This window comes from Aythya marila (genome assembly GCF_965140915.1).
Source record: "Aythya marila genome assembly, chromosome: 3".
Classification (NCBI taxonomy): domain Eukaryota; kingdom Metazoa; phylum Chordata; class Aves; order Anseriformes; family Anatidae; genus Aythya; species Aythya marila.
Window position 1 is genome coordinate 116,716,210 of NC_139044.1, and position 12,467 is coordinate 116,728,676.

The window sequence follows — 12,467 nt, forward strand, 5'->3', positions numbered from 1 at the left end:
AGCACCCAAATTTCCCCAGGAGCTTGGGGAAAGTCACTTGACCCGCTGGTAGAAAGCTCCTGTGTTTGTGTCGCTCGGACAAACTGTCCTCCAGCACGCGTGCTCTGCAACGAGAAGGCTCGGCTGTGCCCGCAGGGTGGAGGAGAGGAGCCGTGCTCAGGTGCCTTCACTTCTCTGAAGCTCCGAGCAAAAAGCTCCTTTTAAATTAGTAAGAAAAAAGGAAAGAGAGAAATTAGGGTAATGCCGTGCCATACCGCGCCTGTTTCCTCACCTGAACGTGACCACTTGAAGGTAGCCCTCTCTGCCCTGTTTTTTAGAGCCAGTCTTAATTAGGAGCTGCTTATTAAAGGCAACAGCTGCAAGTGCAGCCACCCATCGGCTCCTGCGTTGCTCAGCTTGCTGCGCTGCAGCATTACATCCTTCCTGGGAGCCACCGAGCCCCCAGCAGCTGGAATTAGTGCTGCAAGCAGGCAAGCTGCTGGGATGCCCGTGGTTTATCCCAGGAATGGGAGGAGACCCCTAACATCACTGCAGGTGAGGCAGGGAACGATGCTCCTGCCAACTTCCTAAGCATGCCAAAAGGGAAAGGGGCGTTTCTGCAGGGCTCAGCACAAACACGCTGAGTTAAGGGCTGCTGCACCTCCTGAAAAGTGCCATGTCTCCTCTCTTGATGCCTCACCACATCTCTGCAGCCTTGGAAAAGCCCCCCAGTTGCTTCAAGGGGGTGATGGGTCTCGTTTGATTCCCTCGTAGCCACCCCTCCGAAGCCCCGGGACGTGCGTGCACGTGCGTGCGTGGTTGCAAGCCTGCAGTTGTACTCGCAGCCCCCTTAAAGAGCAGAGCGCGTACACGCTTCACAACCCGCCGGCACATTTCCTCTGGCCAGGAATAGCTGATGAGTAACACAAAGCGGCAGAGGTGATGAATATTAAAGAGCTGGGAAATGTTAAAGTGCACGGGCAGCGGAGCTGGCAGGCGCCGTGGGTGTGACGTGCAGAGATGGGCTGCGTGCGCCTCGCGCGGGCACTGCTTTTCCTCCGCTCCTGAAGGAAGCAGAGAAGAAATAAACACCATCATTTGCTGTTAATTGCACCTTCAGTGGCATCATGTATTTCAGCACTTGTCATCTCTCACCTCTGCCCATCCCTGGCTTCATCCCCTTTATGTTTTTCCTGGTGGGACACGTCTAGAGCAGCAGGGGCACCGCCGGTGGGAGGAAGGAGATGCTGCGCCAAGCATTTGAGGATACTGTATGGCGATGAGGTCTGGCTCCCCAGCAGATTGCGTGACCAGGAGATGTCAGAGTAGGGTTAAGCACCTCCTGGTGGGTGCAATTTGTGGCAGTTCATGAGCAGCATCCAGCTTGGCCATCGTTACAGGTCGTTGGGGTGGAGATGAGGCATCAACTCTTGGGTCCTGCGAATGGTCTGAACGACTCCCTGCCCCTCTCAGGCTGCTTCCCAGCAAGATTTGATGGTGATGGGAGTCAGAGAGGAACAGTCAGACCGAAGACCCCTTCTCCTGGATGTAATCATAGAATCATAGCATGCTTTGGGTTGGAAGGGACCTTAAAGGTCCTCTAGTTCTAGCCCCCTGCCATGAGCAGAGACCTTCCACTAGATCAGGGTGCCCAAAGCCCCATCCAACCTGACCTCAAATGATATAAGGGCCACAGGGCCAAGACCCCAAATCCTCCTCCACCGGACTAGAGCCAAAATGGCCATAAAGACCTTCCCAGCCCCTTTTTGGCCCCCATCAGGGTCCACACAAAGGTGTGGATGGGGCTGACAGCAGAGAAACAACAAGGGTTAAACGCTTTCCTGGCAGGCTGGGAGGACGCCGTGTGATTTCTCAGAGCCCAGCGCACCCGGAGAGGAAGGCAGGCCCCTGCTAATGTATGCGCAGTTTCTGCGAAACTAAAAATAGCTGGGATCTGAGGCCATTCTTCCAGGATTTCGCAGGCGCTCACCCAAATCTTAGCTCCTTTTTTTTCTCCAGCAGACAGCAAAGCGAAGGCGACAGCCTCAGCTCTTGTGCAGTGCCGCCGCGTCGGGAGCCCTGCTCCGGGGATGCTGCTGACCCCTGTGGCATCCACAAGCCGGGGATGTGCTGCTGAGCATCAAGCCCCAGGGCTAAAGCAGTCCCTTACAAGGCTGGGATGGACCCTGGCATCCTCAGTTACTGCTGAGCAGCACCATTTTTTATTTATTTTTCTGGCCCTGGGGGGATCCAGTCCTCTCCAGCAGGGGTGGCCCCTTCAGCTCCACAAAGATGCAGCCCTGGGTGGCTGCATGGGGAAGTTATCGAGTGACTTCAGGTCCTACTTCACCATCACTGACCTGGATGGCCAGGGAAAGAGTAAATACTGTACATTCAGTAAATACCACCCCAGAATCCATATCCCTGATGTCCCAGTGGGAGATGTGACTCTCCTTCGCCAGCAGCCAGAGCCTGGGAATAGAAAACGTTTCCCTCTGACCACTGGGACCAGTACCCCGTTGTGGTCCGTTTTGGTTCTGGGGTCCACATCAGTTTTTGAGGGTCTAAACTGCAGGCTACCTGCTGTCTCTGTTCAGATCTTTGGACCTGCTACCCCAAAACTGGCTTATGAAATCCTCCAGAAAACTGAGGACCCATAGAAACAAAAGGCACCAAAATAGGTCCTCCAGGGGCTCACAAATAGCTACAGCCAGTGCTCTCCTCTCTGCCACTCTGCATCCTCCACCAAGGGGTCCTGGGGGCTTGCAGAGAGCTGTGAGGAGACAAAGTTATGTCTTTGTCTCCTCCTTGTCTTCATTTAGTTCCCAAACCAAAGCACACTCAGCTTCTCCAGAGATTTCCAGTGGCTCTGGTGAGTCCACAGGTTGCCAAATCTTCTCTGAAGACATCCAAGTTAAGTACTGTAACGTGGCCCATCCTATAGAAAGGGCAAGGTGGCTATTCCCATGTGTCCCTGCAGCATCCCGTCCTTGAATACTCACAATTTTGGAGCCTGCAGGCATTTCTCTTTGTTTGCCCTGAAACTTCCCTTGCTAGGAGCCAAGAGGTCACTCGAAAGACCTCCATTTACTTTCAAGGTCTTGCATCCGTTCTTGTAAGGTTTACTGGATTGGGACCGCTTTTATTTCCAAAAGAAGGACCCTGCCATTAAACCCTGTTAGCTCAAATGCTCTCAAAGCGAAAATTCGGTCTGAGTTCAACTTCTTTCTTTCTGCATAAAGCTGTTTAGCAGCTTTGATTTAAAACAGAAGGCTTTGCCAGAGGCGATAGCACCGGGTATCGGAGCATACTTGAAGTAAATAAGTTTGTGTAAAACAGGAATGGCACTGGGGCTTAAGAATTCATAACTAATTTGGGGACGATCTGTGACAGCAGAGGGCATTTGGCTCAGCGCTAGGACGCGAGACCATCCCACGTGTGATAGATGCTGTGATGCGTCTCGGCAGCACCCCGCACTTGGGTGCCCTCTCCTGCAGCCCCCGCTGCCCTGCCTGCTCCTTCGCACAGCACAGAAGATGCATCCCACATTAAAATAAAAATTGGGAGACTTTCATGGCACGGTGCTGAAAAGGTCCTTTTTTTTTTATTATTTATTTTCATTTTTTTCTGTTTTAGGGCTGTACACCTCGTGAAATAATTGACAAGCCAAAACATAAACAAGATTTTTTACAAGCCCATCCTGAAAGTGTAGTAGCTGCCGCTACAAAACTCTTCTCTGCTGCTCTATCGATTTACTGAGCAAAGATCTGGAAATGGGGATTCTGCAAAATGACAGATATCCCGGGGAGCCCCACGGCCCGTGGGGATGTAGGCAAGGAATAACTGGGTTGGGGGGGAGGCAGCTTGCAGAATTGGGGCTGTAATGAACATCCCATGACTACTTTTGCAAAAAATTGCTGTATGCCAGGCTAAGCGTGCAATTTTATTTTTTCTGCCCTACGTATCTCTTGGAGGTTATGAACCCCGGTCCTGGCAGCAGGGTGAAAAGCAGACCTGCAGCTCTGCCACGTGGTCTCGCAGTCCCAAATATCCGCTTAAACCACCAGTAAAAAGGGAATTGAACACTGCTGGAGGAGGCAGTGTGGGTACACGGCCCCTTCTGCTGGCGTTGCAACCAAAGCAGTGATCGCAGAGGAGCTGGGAATATTACCCTGAAATTATCAATCACAGCTCCCTGCTGTCTGCACCAGAGCTCCCCCCCCCCCCCCAGATAATCAGCCACAAGTCAAATCAACCTGCAAATATCAAAGCTGTGGGAACCAGATCCTAAAAAACAAAACAAAACAAAAACAAACAAACAAACAAACAAACAAAAAACAACCCTGCAGCATTGTGATTTCATTGCCTCTTTCCAACTATTGCATGGAATCGACTCTTTTCAAGAGGGGGTTGATTTGTAGGCTTTCTTTAAGTAGGGAAAATGATCTTGGGAGGAAAATCATTTCTGCAACGATTGCGGTTAAATACTGGAAGGGGTTGCCCAGAGAGGCCCTGGAGTGGCCATCCCTGGAGATTTGCAACACTCAGCTGCACAAAGCCATGACCAACCTCCTCTAACTTTGGAGTTATCCCTACTTCGAGGGGAGGTTGGTCCAGAGACGTCTGGAGCTCCCTTCCAACGTAAATTACTCTGTCACGCTATGACAGCATCCTCCCCGGTGTAAGTTTTGTAAAATAGATCATTTGCATCTCTCATGGCTGGTGTATAGTAAAGCCATCTGTGTTTTAAAACAGCTCTGGGCTAGCTCAAAATACAGACTGATTACAGTTTCTCTCACACGGCAGAAGACTGGCACTACCGTTCTTTCACTTAGGTATTGTGGTTGCGAATAGTTCCACAAAATGACCTTCTAATATAAATGGGCATTCAAACATCATCCCCTCTCGTGCATGTGTTTTAAGAGTAGGGTTATGAGTCACCTGAAGGCAAGTATTTTCTCTGACGTGGTGGTTATCCCCTCCATGGACTAGGGAGTTTCAGAAAGTTTGATTTGACTTGACCCTTTGGCTTTAAAGGAAACAGATCTTGGCTAACACTGTTGAGAATCTGACTCAGAGAGAAGTTTTCAAGCTGGGAACGAGATATAATAAGCCAACAGAAATGTCTGGGTTCTAGAAAATGCTAGAAAATGGGTTGAGGCAGGCCTTGGCTCAGTTTAACTCAAAAAAATGTTAATACAGGCCAAGATATCAAATTTTCTTGCCTTGTTGATGGAATAGTGTGGTGTAATCTGGCTGGGAGTGACTTCTGAGCCCGCTCCTGGCTCACAGCAATATTGTGATGGGTTGAAAGGTGAACAAAGTCCAATGTTGGAGTTCCAGGTTCAGTGCCAAGATAATGATAAACTTTATGTCCAAGGAAAGACACTGTCCTCCAATACCTGCTGGTCTACAGAACTCATAAATGATGTCATGTCCCACGCTGAAGTGCTTTAAGTATCCCTGAGGCTTAGAACAAGCTTGTTTTGTGTTTAGCAACATTCTCCCCAAATAAGGCAGGCAGGGAATGGAGATTATTAATTGCTTAATAGGTGCGGATAGAAGCGATTATCTAAATAAAGGGTAGTTGCACAGTGAAGCATGTTTAGCAGGCAAGAGGGCAGAAATTGCAAGGCAGAAGGACTGAAATACTTGAGGAACACACTTCTTGCTGCATTTTATTCCTTCTGAGGTATAAACAACATCAAGAAATGCCAACAGGGGCAAGACTTCAGAAAGCTCTGAAAATCAGGGCCCTGATGGAGGCCTCCAAACTCCTGAGAGTTAGTCGTGTGTGGTTGGGATGGCCTGCAAGGAAGATTTGAAGTCTCCTTCCTTGCTTATGAGATGGCAAGTGGTATTTCCCAATTTAGCAATGGTCCCAAGCCTGGTCCCTAATCCTTCGGGGATTAGCCCAAGGCCAGGAACCGTTCCCCAAGGTGGTTTGGATGCAGCCCCCTTGTTCTGGGGGAGTTTGGTGCCGTGGAAGCAGCCAGATGAAGCCATGGTGTGTCGGCACCTGGATGGGGTCCGCACTTACCACTTTGATACTCAAACTAGGAACAATAATTATCCATCTGTGAATCCTTATTGCTAGCTTGCAACAATATAACAAAGAAAAAAAAATCGCTAACAAATGTTGATATTGAGCACGTTAATTGTGGTGGTAACTGAAAGTTTGATTTAGATTTTTTTTAATAGACAGCATTTTACTTTCATGCTCCCCTGTCGCTTGAGCGCTGCGTCTTATATTCCTTTTATATCCGTTAGAATGAAAATAATTCATTAAAATTAAAAAAGCGGGCCAAAGCCTCAGCTGGTGTAAATTGCCAGAGCCCTATGGATGCCAGCTCGCTCCAGCTGAGATCTGGCCTTACATAACCTCGTTTTAAGGGTATGTTCAGCCAGCCTCCACTTCAAGCCTTCCAGCCGAGCAGTTACACATGTCCTCGTTTCCTCCCTTCCAAGGAGTGGGCTTTTAATCTGCAAACACCCTCTGGTGCATGAGGATAATGGCCCCTTGCAAGAGCTAGCAGGAGTGCCTGCGGAGGAGGTGGAAGGAGGGGGAGCCACCAGCTGAATAACTCAACCCATCCCGCCCCTCTTCTCCCAGGGGTGAGCACCAGGGAGAAGGCTGGTGTTGCGAGATGGTGAGGGAGATGTTGGCCACCCACGCAATGTGCATTGCTACTGCAACACCTAGGACATTGCCATGAGCCTGTAGTGCCCTGGGAGAGGAGAGTTGGCTAGAGAGAAATGAGAAAAACCCACTAAGCCAACAGGGCATGCATTTAAGTTGCTGCAAGAGTAAGTTGCAACCTACTTAGCAGAGTTATTTTTTTTCTTTTCTTAGCAGTCCTTTTCTGACCTCTAGGTGAGAAGTCCTCTAATGTCTATGACCCTCTTATGGTGCTGAAAAATGACCCCTGAGATCAGAAATGCTCTCTCATTTTTAAGCCAGACTTAACTTCTCCGAAAGCAGGAGTAGGTTTGGTTGTGTTTGGTCAAGAAGATGTTCCTAAAATGAAGTTGTTGCGAGTGGTCTGAGTAGCCTCAATCCCATTCCTTTCCATCTTTCCATATACTTGTAGGCAATTTCAAGACCTGGTCCTGGGCACTATAACTTCATCAGGCTGCTAAATTGTAGTACAATTGCTAAGTTGGTCAAGGTGTCCTCGTGCTGTCCCAAATAATCAGAACCTCAGCACGGTACAGGACTGAGCGGGGTCCAGCAATCATACCCAATCCTGAGCCTAAAGGCTGCTACCTGCTTTTTGGGCATGACAGAGCCCATTTCTTTGGTCAGTCTTGGCCAGTTGGCCTCAGGAAAAGTGATGAGGCCCACGTCTTTCGTTGACTATTATAGATTAAGGGTGAAGTTCCTGACCTTGGTCAGCTTGTGGTTGTGTGGGAGAGGCCCTCAGGAAAGTTATTCCCTCAAAACACAGCCCAGGGTCTTAGAAACGTTCTTCTGCGGCCTTCTTACACACCAGCATCCTCTTCGTTTCAAGCCAGCCTGTTGCCTGAGGCATCCTTCTGCGCTTTCTGCTGGTGGTACTCGGAACCGCCTCTGTACACCGCGCCGTGCCAAGGCACAGACATTATCCTGCAGTAGTCCCTACTGTTTAAGTGTCAACGCAGTCTCTGGCAATTTTGGCAAAGGCCAGCCAGCATGGATGTAGCCACGTGGAATCAAGCGATGCCAGCTGGCCAAGGACAAAGGCTGCTCTTTGGTTTCTTTTTAATGGTACGGACCGAGGCTCTGACTCCGTAATCCTGTCTCTGAACATTTCTGCTAAGTGGTCTTTGTCATCCACGTGTAGCATCCCTTTCCATAGGACCATGGGCGGTTTTAATTTTTATAGCAGGAACCTCTCCTTTTCTCCCCCCTGGTGGCACCCTGGGGTCCTCCCCAAAGATTATTTGACCACATTTCTGGAGCTGATGGCTTTGGCTCCTCGAAAAATGAGTTTTGGCACAGGCACAGCGGTGACTTTGCCCCGCACGGTTTGTGTGCTGCTGCAGCACACATAGTAAATAAGCGTGAGGGTAATTATACCAACAGGAATGCTGGGAACCCTGCCAGAATGAAGGGGACAGCCAACCCTTTGTGCATTTAAAGGAAAAAATCCCAATCTCTCCCCCCCCCCCAGCCCCAAATTAGTTCTATCTCTTGAAGCCACGATGGGACTTAGAACTAAAAATACACGAGTACACACAAATACACACACTCGTATACAAAAATAGCCAGCATTCAAAAAACAATAAAGAGCCCAAAGTTAGGCTTCTGTATCCAAAATTAAGCTCTTAAATAAATAAATTAGCCTGATTTTCAAAAGCACGGAGCAGTGAATGGCTTTCACTGACATAAGAGGAAGCATCGTGTTGCTAAAGATTGAAGATCAGGCCTGAATATGGATTTGAAAGTCTAATTATAGAAGCCTGTTTGCTACTGGCTTGACCGAGAACAACAAATTTCAGGTGAAATGACATTGATCTCTTTTTTCTCAGAGTTTGTCTGCACTTAACCAGTATTAATAAAAGTAGGAAAAAAGCCCTCAAACAAATAAATAAAATACCACAAAGAAGAAAGAGATATAATGCAATAAAACTGCTTACACCAGTGCTGTGCATACGTGTTTGTAAAGAGGACTGAGCATTGGCAATGTTAAAGCTGGCTGAAATTGTATATTGATTAATTAGTTATGCATTAGGTATTGAAAGCTTACCAGGTAGAAACACTGCCATTCCCAGCTGCTGTAGGATTTTCTTGGCTGAAAACTCCCCAGCTGACTGATATCAAGGAGGAGTGGGTCTTTACTCCCTCCCTTCCTCTCTTGGTCAGATTTGGGGCTGAAGGATGCTAAAGAGAGATCAGTGTATTTCTGCATGGACCAAAGACTATGTTGTATGTCATCTCCTGGTGGTGAGATGGGGCTTGCCAGCATAGGCCGCGTGGAAGAAGTGGCTGTGGTCCTGGCCTGATGTGGCTGATGAGCAGAGCCCGTATACACCTAATATACACCTCCTGGTGACAGCAGAGCCATCCTGGCAGGCTCAAAAGTCCAAGCCTTCCCTCCTTTCTGGAGGTAAAATTCAAGAGGTGTTAGATGAGGGGTGTGGGTTAAGGCTGGAAGGTGGTGAGGACCAAAGGGAAGTTCATCTCCCTTCTGCTGCAAAGGGTCCTTGGGGCTGTTTTGTTCATGTGCTGTTCGTTCGGGACATGGTGATGTCTTGCTGGCCAAAATTATGCCAAGGGATTCCTTGAGGTCGTAGTCCTAGTAGAAGTTTGTCCTGATGGTCTTCCAGCACAGAGCAGATTGGGCAGGGCTGGGCATCAAGGAAACATCTGCCCTGTGTGGAGGACATTGAGGAGGCCGAGTGCTGCTTCACTCCTGGGTTTGTGCTGTGGTGGTCAGAGGCCTGAGTGGTCACTGAGACATCTTGGATATCCTCTCCACCTGATCAGAGGATTGTAGGAAAGCCCTTTTGGTGATCCGTGACTCTGTTTCCCCAACTATCATCCAGAGGGACCTGCACAGGCCTGAGAGGTGGGCCCCATGAGGTTCTTGTAGAACCCCATGAGGTTCTACAAGGCCAAGGGCAAGGTCCTGAGTCAGGGCTGAGGTGATCCCAAACACAAACACAGGCTGAGTGGAGAATGGATTGAGAGTAGCCCTGAGGAGAAGGACCTGGGGGTGGTAGTTGTCAAGAAGATCGACACAAGCCAGAAGGGACCTCTGGAGGTCCTCAAGCAGGGCCACCACCATTTTTACATCCTTTTCTGTGTGTTACCTCCATGAACAGGTGGCATCTCCTCCCACTGTGGCCAGCCAGAAACATTCATGATTGAGCTGTGGGATGGTGGTGAATCCCTAGAGCTCAAAGAGAAATCGTTGTAGGACACGGTGCCCCTTCTGTTTGCTTCTTCTTGGTCAGTTTGAGTGACTCAGTGTTGTCGTGATAGTTTGCTTCTGCCATCCTGTAGTCCTCAAAGAAGCAAACATGGCCTTAAAAACCATCAACAGCTGGGGACAGCAATGTGGAAGCGCAGAGGTCAAGAAAAAGTGAGCTGTGAGAAGGGACTGAGAGAAAAATACCTTTTTTTTAATTTATTATTTTTTTTTATTGAGTCAGAAGAAAGAAGACTGGGGGTTTACATGGTAACCATGTACAAATGGGTATAAGACTGCTGCAGGGTGAAAGGGAACAAATTCTCCTTGCCTGGGGCTGAGATGATGAGAAATTAGTGCCTTAACCATCAGCTTTAGGCTTCACGTCATAGCAAGAATGGGAGCTCCTGGAGAGCGGATACCCACACAGGGTGACGGGATGGGTTGGGTGAATGTCTCTCTGGAGGAAGCTGGGCAGAGATGATGCTGTCTTTGCCCAAATGCCTGTGGGCAGCACCTTACGGACACTACCACCTTTGTTTTTGGCAGTCCTGTGTCACTGACATTATGAAAACGAGCTGCATGCTCCTTTCCTCTGCTTTCTCCTTGAGCAACAAGGGCAGCAGCTCACTCTCCCCAGTGCTGCCTTTCCAGCTAAACAACATTTATTTAATTTCTTGCGCATACGAAGGGAAGGCAGGATTCCTGTGTCATCCTGCAGCTTTTGGGGCTGGGGATTTTCGGGGAAATGCTGGCGATGAGCGGGGACACCGGGCATGCAGGGGGAGAGCTGGTGTCAGGGGGAGAGCAGCTGGTTCCACGGGCACTTCCACCCCACTCGGGCTCTGCTGGGGCTGTCCCACCGCTGTCACCAGTGTCCTGGGCGATTGGTGTAGCAGTTTCTCGAGTGTCGAGCCCCATCTGGTGGTTTTCCTGCAGCATTTTTTGCGTCCTCTGTGTCTTTCGTGTTTTTGTTTTTTTTTTTTTCTTTTTTCATTTTTTTTAATTTTCTGTGGTTGTGAGCAGCGAACAGGAGGAAGGACGAGGCGCTTGAGGAAGGGCAGGGCTTGCAGAGCTGCTGCTTCTCTCCCAGCTCCCTGTGCCATGCTGCAACTCGGGGACATGGGGGCTCTCAGCTCCTGCATCCTTTCCTCCCTCTCCTCCCTGCTGTGCAATCTCGCCCCGATGATCTCATCGGTTTGGCCAAACCCTTCCCAGTGTCTCCAGAAGGCACTTCAGCCCACCCTCATGCTGGCTTCTGAGATGGGACAGGTGAATGGTGCCGGGAGGGGATGTTCCTCTCCGTTGACTAGCTTACATGGCCAGTTTTAGGGACAGCATTAGGTGAAATGATTGCCATACCAAATTTCAGAGCACAAGCTTAGTGAGGAAGAAAAGAGAGATGATATTAAATCATTAAGATCAACAAAAATTAGCAAGGAACCTGCTAGGACACTTACTTTCTTAAAACACTGTGAGTCTCGTGACATCTGGGCAGCTCGTGCTGCCCTGACTTGATCATTTCTGTTTAGAGGTTGGCCAGAGGTTCTCTCGAGGGAGGCTGTGCTCCCGGGGTGAGGTTTTTAGGTCTCTTGCACATCTGATAGCAAACAGGGCCAACAGAGCAGCATCTGTCCATACACATCACCTCCTTCTAGTCCATCGTTGCCCAAAACCTCTCAGTAGCTGATGAGTGGCAAGCTGTGGCCTTGTGGTCACACACATGCTGAAGGTGACGGTGCTGTCCTGTTGCTCCACTTGTGATGAAATGGGGTCAGGTCTCTGGGGTCCGTGAGGGAAGGTCCTTGGTAGAGTGCTGAAGGGGTTTAGACAATCTGTCAAGCCACCAGCAAGTGTCACAGCGAGCATTTGTCAAGTAGCTTCCCCTCTTGTCAAGAGAACAAAGCAGAGGGGTTGTTGTCTCATGCAAGTGTTTCATGAGCATTTCTTACCCTCGTGCTTCACATTTGGGTGGTGCAAGTCGAAGATTTTGTGCATTGTAAGAGCTGTCCTCGGATCCTGCAGGAGATGCTGTTAGAGCTGTGGAGAAACCTGTGACCCCCCCAGACAACCTTTCCCCCAGACATCCTCCCTCTCCCCATAGCCCTGACCCACAGCCCCACTCCCCTTGGATTTTATTGCCTGCTGAAGTCTCACGCTCAGCTTTTCCTCCTGTTTCCTGCAGGTATATCCGAACTATGTACCTGGGGATCCAGAGCCAGAGGCGGAAGGAACACCAGCGGCGTTTCTACTGGGCTATGATGTACGAATATGCAGACGTAAATATGTTGCGCCTCCTGGAAACGTTCCTCGAGAGCGCCCCTCAACTGGTGCTACAGCTCTGCATAATGATCCAAAAGAACCGTGCAGAAACATTACCATGTAAGTGGCCCCCCTCGTCCTTCCCTCCCCATCCTCCCGGCCTCCCCCCGTGCCCCCGCGCTCAGCTGCCGATGGATGTTGTGCTACACAACCCGTGGCTTAAGGGGCTGCCACTTTGGACAAATCTCCTTCCAGCTCCGTGCTGCATTTTCTGGGTAACATTTCTGCTCGTTCTGCTGAGAAAAAAAAAAACAAACAAACAAACACACAGCA

At 49.4% G+C, this 12,467-nt stretch overlaps 1 protein-coding gene across 1 annotated transcript in view; it reads left to right on the forward strand.

Moving 5' to 3' along the window:
- The window catches only part of XKR6 (XK related 6), a 125,116-nt gene that overhangs the window by 91,858 nt on the left and 20,791 nt on the right, over positions 1-12,467 (forward strand). The window contains exon 2 of the mRNA XM_082756468.1: positions 12,058-12,254. Coding sequence (XP_082612594.1) covers positions 12,058-12,254 — 197 coding nt within the window. The remainder of the gene's footprint in view (positions 1-12,057; positions 12,255-12,467) is intronic.